At 36.5% G+C, this 24,440-nt stretch overlaps 1 protein-coding gene across 1 annotated transcript in view; it reads left to right on the top strand.

Annotated features, from left to right (window-relative positions):
- RGS22 (regulator of G protein signaling 22) overlaps positions 1 to 24,440 on the top strand; it is a 93,427-nt gene that overhangs the window by 37,162 nt on the left and 31,825 nt on the right. The window contains exons 13-16 of the mRNA XM_087962044.1: positions 1,035 to 1,137; positions 2,824 to 2,949; positions 5,580 to 5,681; positions 22,985 to 23,179. Of these exons, the coding sequence (XP_087818170.1) occupies positions 1,035 to 1,137; positions 2,824 to 2,949; positions 5,580 to 5,681; positions 22,985 to 23,179 (526 nt within the window). The remainder of the gene's footprint in view (positions 1 to 1,034; positions 1,138 to 2,823; positions 2,950 to 5,579; positions 5,682 to 22,984; positions 23,180 to 24,440) is intronic.

Below are 24,440 nucleotides of genomic sequence, written 5' to 3'. Positions count from 1 at the left end.
GAAGGAATATATCTAGCTCTACAGAAGACTACTAGTATATCCTCTTCCACAGAAAAGTATTCAAAATCTCCTAGACCAGAGGTGTCAAACTGGTGGCCCACGGGCAGGAAGTATCACATGCTGGCCACGCCCATCCTAGCTCTGCGAAGGGAAAGAATGTCGTGAAACAGCATGTGATGGCAATGTGATGTGGCGAGTTTGACACCTGTGTTCTAGATCCTAGCAATTACCTGTCGACCTGCTCCCCAAAAGAGCCAGAAAGTGCAGTGGTCCAAAAAGCAAGTAGCAGAGAGCACCTAACATCCTAACCTTTTCAGGCCAAAAGAAGTCCTAGATAATACAGGTAGTCTTCATCAGCATATACAGTAACTGATAGATTTGCAATTGTTTGTAGTTCATAGAGGGCCCCCCCCCATTTTTTTTTACTTGTGATCTGGTTCCAACAGCCAGTCCCCACCCCCTGAGTCACATGACTGCTGAGCGTCTGGCCTGCATTTATGGCCTTTTGCCTTGTTCTGCAGTCATGTGGTTGCAATTTATTTTGCTGAAAACTGGCATTTACTTCTGGTTTTCAGCAAAAACGCTCCATAGCAAATAATTGGTTTGCTTCATGATTGCATTCAATTTGTTTAACAGTGACTGTTGGTAGAAAAGATTGTAAAATGGGATTATGAATTCATTACACCTTCCTACTATTGGATAAGTTGCTCAGCTACTAATGCATATACATTATTATTTCTTGGTACTCTGAACTTGCAAAAATCCATGCAGATGCTGGTCTTATCTTCTATCTGTGAAAAATAGAATAGTTCCTTTATTCATGAGACATAGTGTCTCATCACAAAGATGGTGCATACAAAAGGTTTAAGAAAAAGATAAAGGCACTAAATCTCTCTCTATTTTCTTATTACCTTGAAGCAGTTAAAAGTGATGGTACTGATTATTTAGGAGCAGAATCAACAACGCTCACCATGGTTTAATTTCTCTGATTACCCTCAAGGTCCTTTTGTGACTATTTGTTTTTCATTGTGTAGGCCAGCAACAGCGTGCAGCACTCTGTCTCATATGACACTTAGTGATAGAATGGATTATCTGAAACCACTAGATCGAAGATACACCTATGCAGAAATGATCCCTGTGAGTACCATTTGAGTACTGTGGCATTAAAAATCTTCGCTGCGAAGAGGCAGGATTTTTATTTTTTTTAAATTGTGGATGTCTGAATGAGCACTACTTTGGATGACGGAGAACTGACCATAGTGTAGAGCCATTCTTCTGGGGAAAGGCTATTCCATGAACACCAAGAGTTTATAGTTTCAAAAACTAATATGTTCATATATTTGGGAGAGCAACAAATAAAAACAAATACAAAATTTATAGAAGCTATGCAGGTGCACCTTTTATTCTTGTAGGTTCAAATCTTGTTAAAAAATTATATATAGAACATGCAGTATGGAAGACACCAATACCTGAAGAGTAGTAAAAATGAAACTAGTTATTGATTTATTTTAAACATTTACATAGAATTGCCACATCTTATACTAAATTCTGGGCAACTCCCAATCAAGAATTAAAACAATATAAAAACATGTAGTGCCTCCTATTGGTGTGCAGCTAATATAATAACTAACTTCAAAATTTCTTGCCTTTTTATAAAAATGGCATAACAATGCTGAAATAATCCTGCACCAGAGCATATTCATGTGTATTCAAGATGAATTAATTAATTCCTGATAAATTAATTTTTTTCCTGACAGTTCTTTTTCTCAGTTCATCCATGTTTGTCTCCAAAGGCTATAAAATTGTTATTTTTTGCTTTCAAATTGAATGTTGCTATCTAAAATTTAGTACCATGACTCTGGATTGAATTTGTCACCAGACTCAAATCTGTGATGAAAATTTGATTAAAATTTAGCAGGTCTATTAAGAACCAGCAGATATAAAAAATGCATCTAACTATCTGTGGTTAGTTAATTGTTGCAGCTAAAAAAATAATCAAGATATGTCCACTTGACATACATCAAGAATGGTTTAGGAACAAACAACACAAAATGAACCTTATGGCCAGTTTTTGTTTTTATTTTTGAATGAGTCTCAGCTGCTATAAGTCCCTTTAAACAAAACAGCAAATCTGATGAATTATAGAGTCTTCCATGGTCCCTTCATTATTATTATTGCAAAGAAGTGAAAAATATTAACTATAACCATAGTATCGATAGAATTTAAAAACTGCCATCACCCACATGGCTTTTTGTAGCCACCAAAAAGAGAAAAACTAGCAAGAAAACGGGGAAAGAAAGTGGGAGGCAGATAAATTTAACACCATATTATATAATATAAGAATTTTTGGGAGGGAGGGGAAGAAACCTATGATGTTTGTAATAAAAACAACAAAGCAAATTTGATACCTCATTGTGCTCTCTCTCTCAAATAAAAATAACAGCAGTTATAAAGACAGTTTCACCCAAGACACAATGAAACTGCATTATAGAATAGAATTCTTTATTGGCCAAGTGTGATTGGACACACAAGGAATTTGTCTTGGTGCAAATGCTCTCAGTGTACATAAAAGAAAAGATACATACATCAAGAGTCAAGACTCATAAGGTACAACACTTAATAATAGTCATAAGGGTACAATAAGCAATCAAATCATACTAGGAAACAGTCAAAATAAATCTTAAGGATACAAGTGACAAAATTACAGTCATACAGTCACAAGTGGGAGGAGATGGGTGATAAGGAGTGATTAATAGTAATAGTAGTGCAGACTTGTAATTATGTAGTGTAATTATCTTGATGAATTGTTGCTCTGTTATTCAGGGTGAAATCAGCCCAGATTTTTCCGAACTAGGAAGTTCTAAAATGGAAAGAATGCTGCAATCTCTTTACTTGGAGAACAGAGCAGGCTACGTCTTCACTGACTACTGTGAGAAATCAGGTCATAGGGTAAGAGAATTTCTTATTGGTGGATTTTTTTTGGTTGGATTTTCATTGATACTTGGAGTCTTCCCACAGCTCTAAGGAGGAAAAAAGGTGTGTAAAAATCAAAGAGCGACTGGTCAAAAACCAGCAGTTTAGCTTCAAATTGAAGATTGATTTCAAAACCTACGGTTTTGCATGTTTAAGTTAATTACGTCTGAATATCAGTATTTTAAATAAGCATGCTGGCTGAAGCTGATGGGGATTTTAGTCTAGTACAGTGTTTTTCATCATATCCATTTAAAGATCCATGGAGTTCAATTTCTAAAATACTCGAGTTGGCATATTGGCTGAGGAATTCTGGGAGCTAAAGTCCATACATTTTAAAATAACCAAGGTTGAGAGACATTGTCTAGTATGCATGGAAAGCACAAAGTTGAGGATGGCTACCTCAACATTATACTTTACCCACAATTTCATAAAAAGCTTACTTCAGAATATGGAGATTCAGGCTGAACCAAGGAGTTAAAAACAAACTTTTGATTGGAAAAATAAGGTTCTGAAATATTTCCAAAAAATTTTCCATTGTGAGAATTTAAACATTTGAATAAGTGGTGCTGTCTTGCATTGGTTTAGTATCATTTCTATACATTATTGGCTATACATTATCTCTTGTAGCTGTCTTCTAGTCAGCATACTTCATTCTTCCAAACAAATCTATTCTTTATTTCAGAAAAAGTGCTATTCGCAGCAGGTCACTATACATTCAGAGAGTTAAAAGAGGTTATTAATGTGGAATCACTTTTCTTCTTGCAATCTATAAAGTAAATTCTGTCTGTAGAGTGAACATAACTATTCAATTTTAACTAAAAATGGAAGAAAAATGTGTCACTGAAAAACCAAGATACATAAATTGATATAAATATATGCCTGTGCCTTCAGATGAAATATGATTCAAGAAATAACAGTGTATCTTGAGTAATTTCAGTGGGGAACTGCTGTCCATTTTAAAGTAGAGCCCATACTATTTCAATTCTAAATATAATTACTTGAAAGTATAATTTCACTGGATTTCACTGGATCTTATTTCCAACAAAATATTTAGAAAGTGTCAGAAATGCTTATCTGCAAATGACACCTATTGAAAATTATGGGACATTTACAGGTAAAAGATTTGCAACGTTTTAACCCTGAGTATTACTTGGAAACATAATTCATTAAAGCTGAATGTATTTCTCAAGAGGACAGCAGGTCTTAAATATTAAATTATATACTTTTAAAGTAATTAAGTCTGTTTATTGTTTTTAGTTTAAGATCAAGATATATGAATTATTTCAACTTACTGTAGATTCACTAAAATTACATAATGTATAGTCCAATTTTTATGGTCAAACTATATGTTATGTCAGCTGGTTGGTTCAGCATTTTAAAATAATTTTAAAAATTGATTTTCTTTTTAAAAAGAGGAGCTACTGAACTAACAAGATTCATAAAGCTTTTTTGTCCCTCTGGAAACACTTAGCTCTGAGCAATAACTTTAAAAAAACATAGTTGAATAATACTTCATAAAAATATATGTGGGTCAGGATAATAATATCAGCAATTGCTAAAAAATGCTGTCAAAGCATAAATTTTAGGTGTACATTATGAACAGTTGCTCTAATTCCATCCCAACATGTTTAAACTTTGCAATTTACACTAACAATTTAATTACCAATTATACTGTATGCACAGTGTACAATAAAATATACAGAATGTATTTCAGTTACTGTATCTTCATGCATACAGTCATTTTGTCAGTTTCAAAAATACTACTCAAACTGTGCTAAATTAAATATGATTTATAATTAATCTCAAGGAACTGAATGCCCCTTGGTATTCTTACAGATCTCCCACTCTTTTGCTCTCAACCATCTGAATTTACTTTAAAACCTACCCAAGATTGATTTGGGTTTCTTTGTTTAACTCTATCCGATCTTGTTTGGAGATCAGGATACAGTGACAGGGATCGTGTATATGGTTACTAGACAATAGATCTCCAATAAAGCTTGCTTCTAGTTAGCCAAGCCCACGTTCATTTCCCATCTTCACAAAAAGAAAAGAGAATTAATTGCTAATGTTCCCGTATGATTCTGCACTCGTTCTAGTAGCAAATTTTCGGTGCTTTCCCACCTTCTAATGATCCTGTCCTGGTATTCCGCATTTGAGCTTCTTTTGTTTTATGAAGCCAACATGCTACTACCGGCATACACTGAAACAAATATTCCCAAGCAAATTGTCTTCCCTCCTGGTCTTTTAAGCACAGCAGCATTTGTGAAGTGTTTCTGAAACAGGATTTACTGCCCTAAAATAGCAGATCCATCCATAGATACAATATAATTGGCAAGGATTCTATTCAAATTTGATTGAGGGGGGATCATCACTGTGTTCGTTTGCCTAGAAGAACTCTGGAAATTTATGAGACTAACCTAATGTTTCTTAATCTTGGCAACTTTAAGACATGTGAACTCCAACTCCCAGAATTCCCCAGACAGTCCTGGGTGGGGAAGTCTAGGAGTTGAAGTCCATACATCTTAAAGTTGCCAAATTGAGCAAGACTACACTAAACAATAAAAACTTGGTAGTAATATCTTTCCTCCCATCTCTTCCATCTATAGCTATGGAGGAACAGCGCATATTTTTGGTTTGACCTACAGGATTATCATCAGCTTTTCTATCAAGAAACCCTCCATCCTTTGAAACTATGCAAGCAAGCACAAGTAAGTCATAAACAAGAGTTTTTCATAGACTCTTTCTACCCCCAAGGAAAATAGTTTGGGATCATAATTAACAAAATATGTATAAATGGGAGTAACTGAGTTTATCTAAACATCAACCAGGCATGGTTTTTGTTCAGAAATATCTCCCAGTTCCAAGCATTTCATGGATATATAATTCCTGTGCAATTATTCTGTTTTCTGTCCAGCTGGTGTTTTGGATTTCTTTCTTTCTTTCTTTCTTTCTTTCTTTCTTTCTTTCTTTCTTTCTTTCTTTCTTTCTTTCTTTCTTTCTTTCTTTCTTTCTTTCTTTCTTTCTTTCTTTCTTCCTTCCTTCCTTCCTTCCTTCCTTCCTTCCTTCCTTCCTTCCTAACTTCTTTCTTTCTTCCTTCCTTCCTTCCTTCCTTCCTTCCTTCCTTCCTTCCTTCCTTCCTTCCTTCCTTCCTTCCTTCCTTCCTTCCTTCCTTCTCTCTCTCTCTCTCTCTCTCTCTCTCTCTCTCTCTCTCTCTCTCTCTCTCCCTCCTCCTCTTTCTCTAATAACTAGCAGTCAGCACGGGTTTGCTGACAGATCATGCCAAACTAATCTTATTTCATTCTTCAACATAGTGACTAAATTAGTAGACCAGCAAAATACTGTGGACATAATATACTTAGGTTTTAGCAGGGCATTTGACAAAGTAGACCACAATCTACTTTATGGTGAGCTAGAAAAAAGTAGAATAGATAGCACCACCACCAGATGGATTTGCAACTGGCTGACAAACCGTACTCAACGAGTAGTCCTCAATGAGTCTAAGTCTACATGGAGGGAAGTAAGAAGTGGGGTGCCACAAGGTTCTCTTAGGCCCAGTACTCTTCAATATCTTCATTAACGACATAGATGAGGGAATAGAAAGGGAACTTACCAAATTTGCAGATGATACTAAGCTGGCAGGAATAGCTAACACCCAAGAAGGTAGGCTCACGATCTAGATGGATCTTGATAGACTAGAACACTGGACCATATTTAACAAAATGAAATTAAATATAGAGAAAAGTAAAGTCCTACACTTAGGCAAGAAAAACCAAAAGTACACATATGGACTGGATGAAACCAGGCTTAATAGCAGTGACTGTGAGAGGGATCATGGAGTCTTAGTGGACAACCACTTTCTGTGGCTGCCACAGAAAGGAAGGGGTCAAACTATTCTCCAAAGCACCCAAAGGCCAGACAAGGAATAATGGATGGAAACTGAACAAGGAGAGATTTAACCTGGAAATAAGGAGAAACTTTCTGACAGTGAGAACAATCAACCAATGGAACAGCTTGCTCTTGGAAGCTGTGGGAGCGCTATCACTTGAGACTTTCAAGAAGAGATTGGACTCCCATATGTCAGAAATGGTGTAGGGTCTATTGCTTGGGTAGGGGGTTGGACTAGATGATCTACAACAGGGATCCCCAACCTTTTCGGCGCTTTGCGGCCGGTTCCGGCATCAGCTGGCGCCGCGGCCAGGTACGGCGTCAACTGGGCGCCGCCATCTTTTATGACGGCGCTTCCGGTGGCGTCACGGGCGCTTTTGTCAAATAATGCGGCGCCACTTCGATGAGCTTTTTGGGTAGAAATGGCTTTCTACCGGAAAAGCTCACGGCTTGCGCCGCTCATCTTTTATGCAAAAGCGCTTCCGGTGAGCTTTCTACCGGAAAAGCTCACCGGAAGCGCTTTTACCAAAAAGATGGCGGCGCCCAGCAACCAGCGACCCAGTAAGGCTTGTTCCGGCCCGGTACAGGTCCGCGGACCGCGGTTGGGGACCCCTGATCTACAAGGTCCCATCCAACTCTGTCTGTTATCTGTTCTCTCTCTCTTTCTCTCCCCTCCCTCTCTCCCTTTCATCCTGATGGAATGAATGTTATTAAGTATGTACTATAGAAGGTTTGGAACTATTTTGAAATATTTGTAGGGTGTTAAAATGAAAGAACCACTATGTATCAATAAGCTGAAGATTCATTTTTGGGCATCTTGTTTATATAGGCTTGAAAAAAACCTCCTACTTTAGCTCTTTTTTTTCTTTTTGGATGTGTAACATAAAAGAAAATATATTTCTGTCATAAATACAAATTTTCTGGCAATTAGTTTTGGAGGAGATTATGCTGATGATTAGGGTGTTATCCAGTTCCTTGGTTATTATTTTTAACTCAGCCCACGTTTGCTTTCCATCTTTTTGTTTTCATACTTGTCCATTCATGGTTCACCTCATAACCTATCTAAATTTAGATAGTACATTGCTTGGACAGGGATAATATACATAGATTTCAAGACTAAATAATAAAAAGCATTATCTTCTGGGCATATAACTGTGTAGTTCAGATTATGAATTTGGGAAAAACTGGCATCTCTATGCATTGCTATTCAATTTTTTGTTTTTCTGTTGTATCCATCCATTCAGCCACTCTTGTGCTTTGTTCTATGTTTTCCCTGCTGAATTTTCTGTAACTATCAAAATTGCTTGTTCATTCATTCATTTGTTCATTCATTCATGTCTATCTTACTTACATGTGCTTCCTAAATGCTTAGTTCATGTATTACATAAGTTTTTCTCAACCAGAAAATGATTAAGAGCTAAATCCTGCAGGGCTATTTGAGAACACTATGTTTTTCATAACAGGGACAGTCAGTTTTTTTTTTCCAGCCAAGACCTCTACTCTGCCCTTGAATAGGGTGTAAGGAGCCACATTTTACAATATTGGTGCTGGCTGAGCAAAAAATAAATTTGATTTAACTTATATTTAATGAATGTGTAAATAAAATAAATAGCATTCATATTATTCTTCATGAATTTAATAATTTCCTATTCTGTAGTTTTTTGAGGGACTGAGAGCTGCATAATTCCTGGTCCTACTTATTCCCTTTATCTACACGAAACAGTGGAATATTTTTCTATTCATAGCTATATTTTCTCAGAAATAATTTTTCAGGAGCAATGTTCTGCTGGTGGAAAAAACTTGAAGCTATTTTTTTCAATTTTCCTATTACATTAGCTCTGTTTCTTTTCCTCCTTCCCAGTGAGTTGCTGAGTTGAAGAAAAATAGTTCGCTGTTATCAAAATTACATGTCTCTCTGGAGGAGCTTTGAAATAAGGTTTAGGTCAAAAGCATTCCGTTAGTGTTTGTGTATAACATTTTTATTTTTATAATATTTTAAAGAGCCAAAAACATTAATATATGAACAACGGTCCTATGTGTTTTCTAACTTGAATCCTGTATCTGTAAATAAATAAATGTATTTAGCAAGAATTACTACTACATTGGTAATTACTTCTTGAATTTATACTCTATATGCTTCCAATCTAACTCTGCTCTGGGGACATCTCAAATTAAAATGATAAAATATATCACTGAGCCACTTGTTATTCTTAAAGAAATCACAAGAACAAGAAATAGACAAGAATAATAGAAGCACAGCTGAATAACATGTATGTTTTAAAAGCTTGGGAAAATATGTATTCAACAGGCATTGATAAAGAGAATAACATGGGGGGACAAGACAGATACACGTCACAGGGCCGTTATTGTTTCTGGCTTCCTTGCATGGGCAGTATTGAAAACATATTTGCAAATATATTTTTTCTTTTTTATATGAGTAGGCAGGTTGAGAATTCAGTCCTAGGGAGTGGCAGATATTTATCTCCTAGGGCTCAAAGAAAAAAAAATCTGTTGTAAAGTCCGGGTGATGTCAGGAAGGCATTTGGCCTTCAGTCCCCACTGACTCTACCCTGAATAATTAAGGGATTATAGGGTCATAAAAAGGGAGTTTATTTTTTCCTTTTTATATGTCGGAAATTTACCATAGCAGAACTGCAGTTACACAGGGATCTGTCCACAGACAGTATGAACCACTATATGTATTTCTGGCTTTATGTGAATGAAGTTATAAAGTTAAGAATGATGCTAGTAACTGGATCTCATCACTGTTCAGTAAACAATGACAGAAAACTTGTTATTGTTATACTAGATAACCATTGCTATCAAGATATATAAGGGGTTGGAAATCAATAGATGGAAAATTTCATCTTGTGGGTTGTAATTTAATTAGGGATTAAATTCTTTCAAATACTATAGCTTCATTATGAATTGTAGATTCTGCATTCACAATCCCAATTTAATAGATATTGCATTATATTTCATATGATTCTTTTTCTTTTATTTTTTTTATATTTTAGAATAGAATACTTTATTGGCCAAGTGTGGTTGGACACACAAGGAATTTGTCTCTGATGCATAAGCTCTCAGTGTACATACAATAAACAAGTGATAAATCATGGTCATAATCATAATACAATCATCATGAATCATAAGATGCAACACTGAATGATAGTCATAAGATGCTAAATAAAAACAATTACCATAAATCATAAGGTTCAAACAACAAAATAATAGTCATAACATGCGAAAGGAATAGACAATGGGAAAGATGAGAAGGATAATAGTACATCTGGCTGTACCTATGCACTATCTGTATATTTATCTAGCTATGAATAAATGGGAAATATAAACTCAATGTTAATTAAAGTAAACATCTGTTACATTCTATTAATTTTTGAATTATATTATAGAGAAAGAAATCTTTTAAAGTATGGAATGGAGAATTTACTGGGCAATTTCTAGTTGATCATCAACTTTCTGTTAATTTTTACAAAGAAGGATAAAATGTAACTTTGCCTATGAGTCTTTAAGAATGGACAAGGTTCATGCTTTACCACATTGAGATACAATGAAAATTAAATTGAATTTGATGTTAAATCATTTTTATGTATGTTTATTATTTAAGCAACAGACAATGGAAACCATAATTATGATTTCAGCAGGGAAAAACAGAATATGCATTGCTTCTCAAAGGGAAAGAACCTCTTTATTTTCATTTTAAATTCTTATATACAAATACATGCACATACTGTACAGTATATTCCTCAAATGTTCAGATATCCAACTTTTTGGTTAAGGTTTTGGGTTTCTTTGTAGTTTTAATGAAACAAATGCTGCCATAAAACCTGTAGGAAGTGTCATGGACAGATTTCTACCAGGACCACCAAAATGTTAAGATCTGTTTGCCTGATGGAAGAGATATGAGCATTAAATAAATTTGATTATTTTTATTGTCATAGCAGCATCAAATAATCTTCATTTCATATCCTCTCAGTTTTTGTTTCTCCTGCTGGTTGTTGCAGGACTTCATTAAAATCCTTGTAAACCCTTGTTGAGGTAATCAGGTATTAAGGTTTTAAAGGGATTCCTTGGAGTTATATACTTCAATGAGTCAGATAATTAGTTGCAATAAATACACACATAATAAAGTAGCAATATCTTGGATATATTTAATTTTAGAAGATACAAATTTGACTCTGGACCAGATTTTCAGATCTTTGGGGGTTTTACACTTTTGAAGGCCCCAAACTTTTGTGGACTCTGGCAACTTGGGGCCTATTTTTCTTCCTGTCTCAGCATCCTTCTTACTATGATGTATTAGTAGCTCTTCTACTCCAAAAATCTCCCTCCAGGTGAGTGGGTTTGAGGAGGAAGAGTATTTGTTTATTCCTGAGAATAAACAGCAGACAGGGAAGATACCCCATCCAAAGGTGGTATTCAGCAGGTTCTGACCAGTTCTGGAGAACCGGTAGTGGAGATTTTGAGTAGTTCAAAGAACCAGCAAATACCACCACTGACTGGAGATTTTATAGTATCCTTCCCCTGCCACACCCACAGAACCAGTAGTAAAAAAAATTAATCCCACCACTGACCCCATCCCTATTAATTACTCCTCCTCTATCTAGAAGTTTCAATTCTGACTTCAGTTGGGAAGCCTTTGGTAGTTGTCCAACAACTCCTCTGATATCAGCACTTTTCCTCTCAGTATCTGAAGAAGCCATAGGTGCTAAAGTTGCAATGCAAATCAGTCAGGGCTTGGATTTGGTTGGGTACTGGGCATATAGAACTGTTAAAGGAGTGTGTGGACACCAACTCCTATTTTCCAGGATCTGGCTGGGTCTGTTGAACTCTTCAGTGAAATAAATATTCTGGTCTGCCTCTTCTGTGCCAAAAATCCAAATATGCTCCATCTCAAAGTATTCCTTTTCCACATCAACATGGACAGTGCTGCTGGTAGTGTGGTAAGAAATACGGGGGCATCTTAGGATGGGAAGATATGGAAGAAAATCAGGTTTATCTCTAATATAATTGGAAGCTACAGTAAAGTCCACGATCAGTCCATGTACTGGGAAAAGTCTTAGATGCATGGCATCCAGGTTTTTTTTAGATAATCGTGTACCAGAAGGAAATCTGGTAGAAAGCTAGATGAAGTCTCCTGCAGCAATGGTGAGGTCAGTAGTTTCCTGGCAACTTTGATTAGCAGTTTGTTCGTAGGGAACCTTGGCAAGTTTCAGGAATCATTATGCTGCCTGGAGAAAGTGATGTGAATGGTAGCAATATAAGGCTTGAAATTATGATATATGAGTAATAGAATAAACTGACTTATTATAACTGCTCAAGCCAATTTTCTTCCTGGCAGTTTAGTATATAAAACCGTCCCATTTCCCATTTCTATAGGAAAATTAAGAGAATATGCCAAATGAACTTGGTTACAGATGCTGAGCAGAAGAACATCTGTGCATTCAGAAATTGGCCTTGATTATAAGAATTTGCCATCTATGGTTGCCCCTCAAGGATACAAGGCTGATTTGTGTTCAGTAGAAGGTTCCATGGGATTATTTTGATGCCAAAATCTATTTGGACCTAAAGATGCATTGCAGAGAAAGACTAAATTTGAAGAATAGCAGAAAGGATGAAATCATGAGTTCATCTTCAAAGATCTGAATCCTGTTTAATATTCTGATTTTTCCATCCAAGATCCTGACTTAAGAAGAGGGCATTGGATCATATCCTGCCTAATGATTGCAGGGGTGCTTAGGGCTTTTGTGACAAACCCTTATCTGTGACAAAACCCTTAGATTGTTATCTCATACAGAGGAAGCTTAGCAGGGCAAGCTTAATCAAAATGGCCAGATTCTCCACAATATAGATATAGTTTTTTTGTGGAGCAAAGGTTGCAGCTTAACCCTGACAAGACTGGGGTGGGTGGATTATGGATTTCTGAATCAACTGGTTTGGTGACCTATCATTGTTAATTCTTGATAGGGCAGTACAAACCCCAGATAAAATTGATGTACAATTGCCCACTTGAAGAGCAGATGTCAGGGCCATGGATCTTATGTGCGCACCTGGACGAATTTTGCTTGTCTTTTGCTTTAGCATTTGTCTTATGTGCCTCTTGCATCCTGGACTGAGATGTTCTGCTTTGCAGTCACTCATACTTTAGTCATTTCCTGATTGGATTATTCCAATGCACTCAATATGTGGGCCTGCTTTTATGAAGCACACTCAGGTACTTCAACTGGTGCAGAATGTAGTGGAGCACACTATTTATTAAAATTTTTAGTAAAATAAGGGGCCAAAGTCACCATGCAACATTACTACTGTGTGAGCTGCATTGGCTTCCAGTAGGCTTCCAGGTACAATTCAAGGCATTGGTTAAAACTCTACATGGTGTGGGCAAGGCTGCACGCGGGTGGCACAAAAAAAAGGAGGGGGGGGGCGTTTTTGTGGTGTGTTTTTCGCTTCTTTTTGTGTCCTCCTTCCCCCCCCCCCCCCCCCCCCCCCCCCCCCCCCCCCCCCCCCCCGGTTTTTTGGGGTTGGGGGGTTTTGGGTTTTTCCCCTCACTCTCCCCCCCCCAACTATTTCTGTTGGTTCTCCGTGGGCGCCCTAATTCCCAGGATTTCTACCTGTTCTACCAGATACAAGAGCTGGACATGCTCCAGGTGCCTCCTCTCAAACAGTGCCACCTTTTTCAAGGAGGTATACCTTCTCGGTGACACTGTCTGTCCCATGAAACACTGTCAGTCTCCCTACCCATGTTCTTGGCCTTCTGGAAACTGTTAAAACCTGGCTTTCCCCCCTCGTGTTAGGGGCAGAATATTAAGGCAGCCAGTTATATGTTTGTTTGTTTTATAATATTGTTATACAGTGTCTTGGATGGGTTTTTTATTATCTTGGTACAATTGCCAATCTCATTTGGCTCCAACCCTTTGGATGGTTCATCAGTTTTCAACTTTGACAGAAAATTAGTTAATTGGTGTGTTTGGTTTCAGAAAAGGATCACCTTTTTTCAGCAACTCTGGTCAAAAAGCCAATTATAAATCATGCATAGGAACAATCCATAGAATAATATCCCATCCTTAAAGGTTGTTGATAATTCTTGGGACCATCATAGTTGTCAGACAAGGAGGGAAGGGACCAACACTGAAGAACAATAGTCACAATTACTTTTATTATTTTATTGTGGTACATCACACAGATATTCAGGCTGGATTTGGCATTTTTCTCCATCTATCAAGTCCTTCCCAAGAACCTGGGATAGGCAGATGTTGATGTTGGGTGGTATTAGGGGTATTGTTTCAGAATGTAAGCTGTTCTGAGTAACATGCAAAATGCCTTTTTCAATTGACTGATGGTAAATTTATCAATGCCGATGGTGTTCAAGTGGTGTTCCAGTTGTTTTTGGGATTGTACCCAAGGCACCTATGTCTATTGGTATTTCTGATTCTAGATGTTATTTCCAGAACTGGTGCATTTATTTCAAATATCCTCTTCTTGTTGGACATGATCTACAATAACAAATCATTATTTCTTTATTTCAAATCAATGTACATTTGCAAAAAAGTAAACATCTTTCCTTCCAGTAGTCCTGCGGCTGCTGGCCCTGGTTTCTCAGCCAATAATCCTGAGTCTTGTAGCCCATTTTTCAGCAGATATCTAGGAACTCCAATACATAGCATGGTCCTTGTTGACCTGGGTAACTACCGAATTGGTACGGGTTTCATCTAGCTTGAGCAGGAGGCAGCATTAGAATGGACAGCTGGGTACATTCTGGCATGTACATGCTGAGCTAAGGGATTTGGTGCCAGGGTCAACTGGTCAAATTGGGACACTACTTGATTGTAATGCAGACCCAAAGATCCCATTTGTTTTCCTGCCTACATATTGTAATGGACTGAGGAACACTAATTTTTCTACAGGAAGAAACAATCGACACTTATGCTTTGTTACTGTAACACACCATTTTGGTCTCAGGCCCTTTGCTTGTAACCTCATCTACTGTGGAAGACAGTTCTTTCATCCAGAAGTTTTTCCAATTAGTTATCGTGCCTGAAAACCATTGTCAAATTTACATTCCAGTAATTTTTTAATGCTTTGAAAAGGCAACACTAGCCTGATTTATTTATTTTGATGTGAAAGAAGGGACAAATTTAAGCACTGATTAGAATCTGAACAATTAGGCTATTTTCAGGAAAAGAACCAATATTTTCTTCCTTGGGATGTCTGAAGGATTCATAATCAGTGCTTGGAGTTTATGTAGAGACGACAATGTTTTTGCTAAGCAACCACCCTCTACCATTTATCTGTACCTTTTAAACACAATAGGCTTATTATTTTTTCTCTGTTTAATTTTATTTCCAGTCTGGCCTGGTGGTGACAGTAGAACATAGCATAAAGAGAATAACTAAAACATTGTGGAAAGCTAAATCCACATGATCATTACAAGCAAATTCATCAAAGCACAATATCTGAAATTCTTCCACTAGCATAACTAACAGCCCAAATGTAATATAACAAATCAACACATGTGAGGCAATTTTTGATAGAGCTCTTGAGCTTGCTTTTATGGTTTTGTTTTTTAAATTCATTGTAACACAGATGAGAGTCAAGCTGTATTCAATCAAGATCAGTCAGCATATTGTGAGTGTATTCTTTCAAATTCTGTCCAGTCTACATGAGTGCCAAAATTGAAGTAGAATCCTGGAATCAATGTCTAAGGCATATATCAAAATTTCACGGGATTGCAAGCTTCCATCAGAATTCTGTTTGATTATCAGGAGACTAACCTCATTCTAAAACAAGAACTGTATCTTGTCTAGTTATCCTTGTTGTGTTTTAGATTGGAGTGTGCACATTCAGTCACGGTAGCATGGTGGTTCATCTGTAAAAGTTAAAAAACAAACCAAACAACAACTAGCATTGTCTGGTCATTTCATAATTCCTGAAAAATAAGAGAAGGAGAATAATTCACACTGAGTGGGTGAATATGAGAATGTTTCTTTAAAATTAAAGAAATTAACATAAACCTCTTCTGCTCTCTAACACACAACCCCCCACAATGGATTGTAAATAAACCATTTGCATTACCTTCGCTGAAGACCATAGTCTGGAAACCATTAGAGGCTACTTTATAAATGAACTTTCATTAAACTCCTCTAAATTTTGTTCTTTCTGTGACTAGGACTATTCAAATAATATAACCTATAAGTGTGGACTGACTAAGACATGGAATGTTCATTTTGTGGCAGAGATCCATATAAGTAGGACATCAGTTCAATTAGTACTGTATGTGTAGAAACTCTTTACTGAGCCATCATTCAATGGTAATACTAAATATCTCTTGTTGAGTAGAAATTTCAGCATTGCAAGTCTTAGAATTTTAGGACAGAAATTAGATAGCTTGTTCCAGTGATGGGATTCAAATTTTTTTACTACTGGTTCTGTGGGTTTGGCTTGGTGGGCATGGCAAGGGAAGGTTACTGCAAAATCCCATTCCCACCCCATCCCACTAACCTGCTTTCCAGCTCCGTTCTCCTGTGCAGGGCAACCAAAGAAGACCCAGCCAATCATCTGAGACTCAGGAGGAGAGAATAGATGGGGGTGGGGCCAATCAGAGGTGGTATTTGCTGGTTCTCCAAACTACTCAAAATTCTGCTACTGGTTCTCCAGAACTGGTCAGAATCTGCTGAATGCCACCTCTGGCTTGTTCCATCCTTACCTAATAAGGACAATCGGCTTTCTCATTTTCTCATTGCTTCGGCCATTCTATTTCCTTCATAAATAATCTCTTTTAAAAAGTTGAAATAAATGCATAATACTATTGTTGGTTAACTCTGAAAGCTATTTGAGTACAAAAAAGATCCAGTGTCAGTGCAAGTTCTATACTCTTGAGTTTGTAATGGCTGATCTTCTGTTTTAATGCTGGTTTATTTTAGTTTGGCAGAAAGAGGATGTTTTTGCAAAGGATAACTTTTGAGTCTTATTTAATTATTTTATAATTTTTACCTCCCATTATCCAATTAGGACATTTTACTTGGACAATTTCAGATATAAATATTTTTGAATGAAGGAATCAAAATGTTAAAAAGTAATGTTAAGGAAATCATTGGTAAGAGGCTACACATAAATTGTTGTTGTTAGTTGCGAAGTCGTGTCCGACCCATCGTGACCCCATGGACAACATTCCTCCAGGCCTTCCTGTCCGCTACCATCTTCTGGAGTCCATTTAAGTTCACGCCTACTGCTTCAGTGACTCCATCCAGCCATCTCATTCTCTGTTGTCCTCTTCTTTTGCCTTCAGTCTTTCCCAGCATTAGGCTCTTCTCCAGTAAGTCGACATTTCAATTTAATAATAACCATCATATGGAGAGATGTAAGGCACCTCCTTTATATTAGCAATGTAGTTTTTATGATGGTTTTTCTGGATTTTATATTATATTGAATCAGTGCATACCAAAGCCAATATTCCAATGCTACATATAAACATGCATTTGTTCTGAAAGTTGTCCTTCCTTATTGTTAAGGCATTGACTTTCTCTTGGAGTTGACTTATGTGGCTAGGATTGAGTTTCTAACAGATTCTTCATTTCTTCAATTTTTATACGAATGATTTATGATGTATCTTTCCTTGAACTCTGAGCATGGAGTAAATTTGTTGTTTAAATAATCAACACATATTCATGACAAGAAGAAATGACAATGGAATCCAGAGAGACCCCTGCGGTATATGTTTCACAGAAATAAATAAGTAGGATATGCAAAACAATGGTCTAAATGTTTACAGTATAATCTTTTTGTTTAAACTTCCAGTCATTGAGTTGAATCATCTTCCATTGTAGTCTCTTTCCGTATTTTCCAATTCATTCTTTCGAAACAAGAAATTCAGTTTTCTTTAGCCAATGAAATCTTGATTTCACTATTTTGTGATTTTCCTCTTATATTTTTCTTCTAAAGCTTTTTTCTGTGTCTGTGTGCTTTGGGTTTATTGAGATTTCCAATGTCTGTTTCTCTTTATGTGGATGCTACAGTTTTCATTTCATAAGAATAATTATTTGGAGAACTAATTTGTTATTGCTGTTTATAGGATTGGTACTCTAAATTGAGATAATAATTAAAATCTCTTTTGAGCCAAATTTGATTCTTGATGACTTCAAGGACACATCCATGCACTTTTCTTGGCAACAGTATGGAAGTGGTCTGCTGTGAATGAATTGATAGAAGGAAGGATGGATGGATGATTGGATGCATGGATGAACAGATAGACTGACTGAGTGATATCCCAATATAGTCTACATTCTTGGAATTCCTTGGTGGTGCTCAATCCAAATATTAACTAGGACCAATTCTGGTTGGCTTCTGAGCCCAAACAACGTCAATCAAAAGTTACCACCTACTGAGGTCTTTCAGGGTGTTCTTCATATCACTGTACATTACCCAGACATTTCCAGATAAATTGTTCCTTCATATTTTTAAAAATAGCTGTTTTGTATTTAGAGGAATAATGTCACTTAAAACAAGTACTTAATTTGATTTCTATTAAGCCTTTTCATTTCTTTGATTTATATCTGTCTTAACATTGTGATATATTAAAGAAAAGACAATGTAATCCAGAGAGAGAACCACTGTGTGTATAATGAAAGGAATGCATGTGGTTATTTTGCTATAAGTACATATAGTAAATTGCAAACTGAATTGGAAAAGGAAAACAACAAACATATGTGGGAATTGGCCCTGGGGAAAAAATGTTGTTTAGAGGTAGAAAAATGAAAGACAGTTACAAGACATATAGTAAAGGCAGTTTATATAAAAAATATAATGCATTGTTCTGTGGATAGAAATTAAGCTGCTAGAAAATAATTCTGAATTGTGTTTGAGTACGATAGATCTAACTTTTTGACATTGTATGGCTAATCATAACTCAAGAAGGATTAATGCTTGATTAGAAAGTTTGAGTTTAAACATTGAAACTTGAAGAAAAGTTATGATTTTATAAAACGAGTCGATCCATATCTACTTTCCTAGATTCAGGACTTTAAAAGCCTGAATGCTGATCTGATTTTTTTGGGGGGTGGGTGGGTGAGGAAGGGGCATGGGGAAAGGGGAGCTGGATTTATTGTCTCCAGATTTTGCTCTTATAAATTACATAAAGATGCAAAACCCAAGCAGAACCCACATCTGGAAGTTGCTTTAGGCCCATCTCTAATACATTTTATATTATAGAGAAATATATAGAGGCAATATAGAATAAAACATTCTTCTTTTACTGAAGTAAAAAAGAAATCACCAAATAAATGAAGCCTGATATTCTATTATATATACTGTGACTTTTGTATGAACTTTTCAAGCATTTATAGGCAACCATTTAAAACATATTTTCCATGTAATGGACTGTTTCATGCAATAATTGTTGGGAGTATCATCCTATACAAAGGCCATTTGAAAGTTTTAGTGTTCCAGAAAAAGAACTGGAAAGCATAAACAGAATGGGAATTGAATTTGTAATAGAGACCTCTCACAATTAAGAAAAGGAAAAAGTGTATTAAAATTATTGGCACTCAGTAGTCAACTGATAGCAAATGATGTGAGTTGAAATCCATCAGACCAAGTCCTTCTCATCCAGCATACTGTTCTGTTGGACCTTTAGAACCAATGAAGAGCTCTGGTTTTAGCATTTGAACTGAGTGACAAGTGACATCACAAGGATCATAGTGTCATCACACAAATGTCATGGATGATATAATTTATGTCAGATGCTACAGCTCATTAATTTACTGTACAAGTAGTTCAATCATTATGATTGGCCTCATAGAACTTCCCTCAACCTGGGACTCTTTAGATATAGGCTTGTCCTACCGTTCTCAGAATTCCGAGTTTGCCAGCCTTTGTCCAGGTTGCCTTAGAATTCTGAAAAATACAACTCCACACCTTCAGAAGACCCCATCTTGGAGAAGAACTTAAATTTCTCTTTGACCTGCAGTTTCAGCCTAGGGATAAGCTAAACCAGATAGCAATACACCCCTTTTTGTACGTGAAAGGCTTGGTTCCTGATGCTGAGCTTGCTGTCTTGTTTGATTTTCCCAGGTCAATCTTCACATTGATCTGAGATCAAAACTGCCTGGCTATTTCTATTTGATGCTTCAAAGCTTGTCTTGATTTTGGGAAGCAGATTAAGTATTAGCCGTGCTAGGTATGTTGAGCTTAAAGAAGAGAAGGCTCAGGGGAAACATGATAGCAGCCTTTTAATACTTTAAAGAGCTGCAACAAGGAAAAAAATGTAGATTTATACTCCATAATGCCCCAGGATAGGATAAGAACCAACAGATGGAAACTTTAGAGAGAGAGATACAAACTCAAAATAAGAAGGTATTTCCTGACTGTGAGAGCTGTTAAACAGAGAAAACAACCTACTTCCTGGAGTCATGGGTGCTTCATCACTGGAGGTTTTCAAACAGATGTTGGTCAGCCATTTGACTGGGATGGACTGGGGATTGTACAGGAGTTAGAGTAGAAGACATCCAAGTCACCTTTCAACCCTCCATTGCTGTGGTTCTGTAATTCTATGCTTCAGAGGAACACAGTAAAGGCAATTTTTCAACATTTCCTCTGAAACTGCAGAATGTTTGGTGGGAAATCAAGTCTTGCCTTGTCTATTAACTTTGGGAATTCTTCCAGCCTCCTTTAGGCAAGGTGTAGTGGCCTCTTTTTAACATGCCTCCATCCTTCATTCCAAGGGGTAGTTTTGTATTTCCCCTCACGTTGCTGCTGCTATTGTTTTAGTCCCTTCCTTGTCCCCCTCCCCCAGCAAAAGCAAATATAGCAAGGAAAAAAAGCAGTGGAAGGGTGCCAGCTACTCCCCCTCTTCGTATCTTCCCATTGGCCAGCTGGAAGAAATCCTGGCTGGGACACTAGTGCAACAACCCAAGATTAGTGCCAGGATTGTGACTGTGAGGAGGTTTTTCTCAATCTCTGTTTTAGAGTCCTGGGACAGTTAGTGGGAAATAGCTTGGATTGCTTGTTAAAAATCTATTTGCTCCAACTTTAATATGTCTGTTCCCAAGAGAGCTGTTATTCTGGACCCCATCTAAATTAGAAGATTATTCACTCGTTTGAAAAAGAGGGCTTCCTAAATGATTGCACCCATATTATGGAACATCCTGACCCACAAAGTTAGCTGGTATCCTCCCTGGTTGTTTTTCATGTTGCTGGATGTGAATATTGTTTATTCAAACAAGCATTTGTTATATTTGGTAGAAAATATTTGTTACGTTTTGGTTTTAAATATTGACTCTGCGTGCTGTTCTTGGTTGTTTTGTTAAAATTGTTTTCATGTAATTGTAAACAGGCCTCTGGAGTGTTTTTATTCAAAAGGATATAGATGCCTTATTAAATAATGGTGCTGTGTAATGTTTCAGATCCAATTCTCCAAAATGCTTTGTAGCTGACAGGAGTACAACTTGTTGGGCTGGTCTGCATCTCTTTAAAGAAACTCCCCAGCCTTAATAAATACAATACTGTAAAATCACCATATATTTATTCATCACAGTATGTACTCCCTGAAAGTATTCACATTTCGATATTATGGTAAAAATTTTTAATGTAATATAGCATTCCCTCTCTTTTTAAAATTCCATTTATTTAACATAATAATAAAATAAAATAGTTTCTACCAGGGATGTGTGAAGTTTGATTTGGGAAAGCAATCCAGACAACTCCTTGAATTGACAGATTAAATTGTTGAATTACATCAATAATCTCAGTTACACCAGTTATTCCAATTGCATCAGAACTAATCTATGCATCTATGCATCATTAGTTCCTATCAAAACTACATTAAATTTGACTTTCCCAGTGTTTAGGACATTTACTGTTATGCTCCAAGCGTATTATAGAGAGTAGGAGACAAAAAATATTCTCAGCATATAGGACAGGGACCATCTTTTATATAGCTATTTGTTCAAATCAGTTGTTCCTTTCTTTGACACTTTCTTAAAAAAAAAACGTTTCTGCAGTCTGGTAACTTCAATTTATTCTTCAAAGTTGCCTGACCTTTGTTCATACTTATAACTCACAGAAGGTGAACTACATTGGGTCACCATTTATGATCAAGTCTCAAATGTTGTTTCACAGGGATGAAATAGGGAAAAATAATTAATTCAGGAATATTGCCAACAAGTGTCTCTATAGTTTTGGTAATGTTGCTGAAGATCTTATTAGGGATATGTTGGGGTTTTCAGCTGTGTTCAACTGTTAGGCAATTGCTTGCTAAGAGCGATGTTGTTTTAGATAATGTGTACATGTGAAGAGAAATTACAGTCGTGAGGAGGACAATCTAAGAACATTTTGTGGTGCAGGTTGTTTTCTTTGATGTGTCAGCCCTGTGCTCAACCTGGATAGCTATAAATAAATGTCAGTATTTTAAAACATTGGTAGGACTGATCTTCTTCCAAAGGAAACAAGGCCAGCATAACTTTACCCTGAAACTTCTTACCAATCAAAAAATAAGCATAATAAGGTACATTGATGACTTATAGTTGTGGTTTAGTTGCTCTGAAGGTGCTGCAGGATGAGATGGCAGAGAACTATGACGTTAAAGTGGATTTTACTACTAGACCACACACAGTGGCATTTTTCTAAAACCGCTTCTGTGTTTTTTGAAAAAAGAAATTTTCCATGTAACTATAATATCTGACAGATTTTAATTTATCCTGCCCTATGCTACTGCTCCTTCTTTATACAGTCCTTTCTTATATTCATTCGGTTTGGAACAGTATTCTAAGGCTTACTACTGCATGATTTTGCTTTAAGTGTACAGTATAAGGCGTCAAAGTGTCCTTGTTTAAAAATCACTGTGTCTGCAACAATACGTAACATGTACTTATCTAGATCTTGTTCATAAATACCCATAAAGCTATGAAAGTTTGTGCATGAATCAGTCTTAGGATCAAGGTAAAAATATTATTGAAAAAATAAAGTTAGAAATCATCATTAATTACAGTATACAATAAAAAACTAAGGTAATTCAAATAATATTGCAACAATGTTTTTGATCTTTCATTTTAACAGAACTTTATTGTACTGGAAAATCGTTGAGCAATTTATCTCTCCTTTTTTTAATCTGACACAGCTCCTTTATGCCAATTATATTGCTCCTTCTGCTACTATGGCTATTGGAATAGAACAGACTACAAAAAATGAGATTTACAGAAGAATTGATCCGCCATTTGAAGATCTCTTTGACCCAGCAGAAGAATATATCCTCACCCTTCTTTTGGTTCCATGGATGAAGATGATAGAGGAAGACCGAGAAACGTATGGGAAGGTAATCTATGAACCTATGAAGCCTGTCTTGATCTTCCTTACTATGACCTAACCTCTGTTTCAGTAACCTTTGTTTAACTTTAGTCCAAGAGTATCAAACTCAAGGACCACGGGCTGAATCTGGCCCGCAGGGTGCTTAGGGGCCACCCAAGCGAAAGACCAGCCCACAATGCCTCTGCTATTTAAAGCAGAGCTCGGGAGGGCTGTAGGCGGCCCTCCTGAGCTTCATTTTCACTAGCAGAGGGTTTCAGGAGGCTGTCACAGCCGAAAACTGAGCTTGGGAGCCCGTTTTCGCTGGTGTAGCGCTCAGGCCAGCACAGGTGCTGCCAACATGAGTGATGTTGAGCTGGCCATTCCCACCCCAGCCCCCAAGGTCAAACACAACCCTGATGCGGCTCTCAATGAAACCAAGTTTGACACCCCTGCTTTAGTCCATTCCCACTATCATTAGGGAGACAGTCCGCATTTTTCATTCTCCCTTATTCCTCCCAAATCCTTTGTTTAAATGTAAAAAGACTGCCATTGGCAATTTTTAATGTAAGGCTTATTGTTATGCCAATTAAACAAAACAAAGTAATACAAGGTAATTTATAGGCACATAGTTCTGCAAAAACCAAACAATATTACTAGCCATCTTTATACTCTTCAGCTTCTATTTAGAATAAAGTATTTAGTATTTAGCAGTTCAAAGGAGGTGATATTAGCACTTACTTCTTCCTTTTTGCCTGCAAGAATAGCAGTTTCAAAGAAAAAAATATTTTTAAATTGCTTAATTACAACCATTTCAATGTTAAGTTTTGGTAAATATTGCATAATGTTCCTGTTTAGAGACAATCAGCCTTTATGTCCAAGTTAATTCCTCTATTTTCTTTTTCAATTCTATGGCTGTTGAGCATAGTATGAGTTTTGAATTTTTTTCTCCTTAAGTTTTTAGTTTTAGTTAAGTTTTTCCTCCTTAAGCTTTTATGATTTTCTTTGTAATTAAACAGACCTTAGCAATTTTCCCAACATGCTGATACCTATGCTATATTTTAGTGCTCCCATTTTATTTGTTTATTATTTGTTTATCAACATTATTTGCAATTCAAATTTCTGGATTCAAATCCTACCAAGGTAGCTTACAAATAATATCAAAATTTGTTCATGTTTCAGTAAAGATTATTTGTCTATAGATTATTTGTCTATAGTCCTAATAAGCACTACTCATTCACTATCAGAAGAAGCAATGATCTTTTTAGTGCTTTTAGCATATTTTTAATAAC

The sequence above is a fragment of the Notechis scutatus genome, chromosome 3 (assembly GCF_049901735.1).
Source record: "Notechis scutatus isolate UNSWTSFEM ecotype Mainland chromosome 3, rNotScu1.2, whole genome shotgun sequence".
NCBI lineage: Eukaryota > Metazoa > Chordata > Lepidosauria > Squamata > Elapidae > Notechis > Notechis scutatus.
The sequence above is the reverse complement of the archived record's forward strand: the minus strand, read 5'-3'. Positions and strand labels throughout refer to the sequence as shown.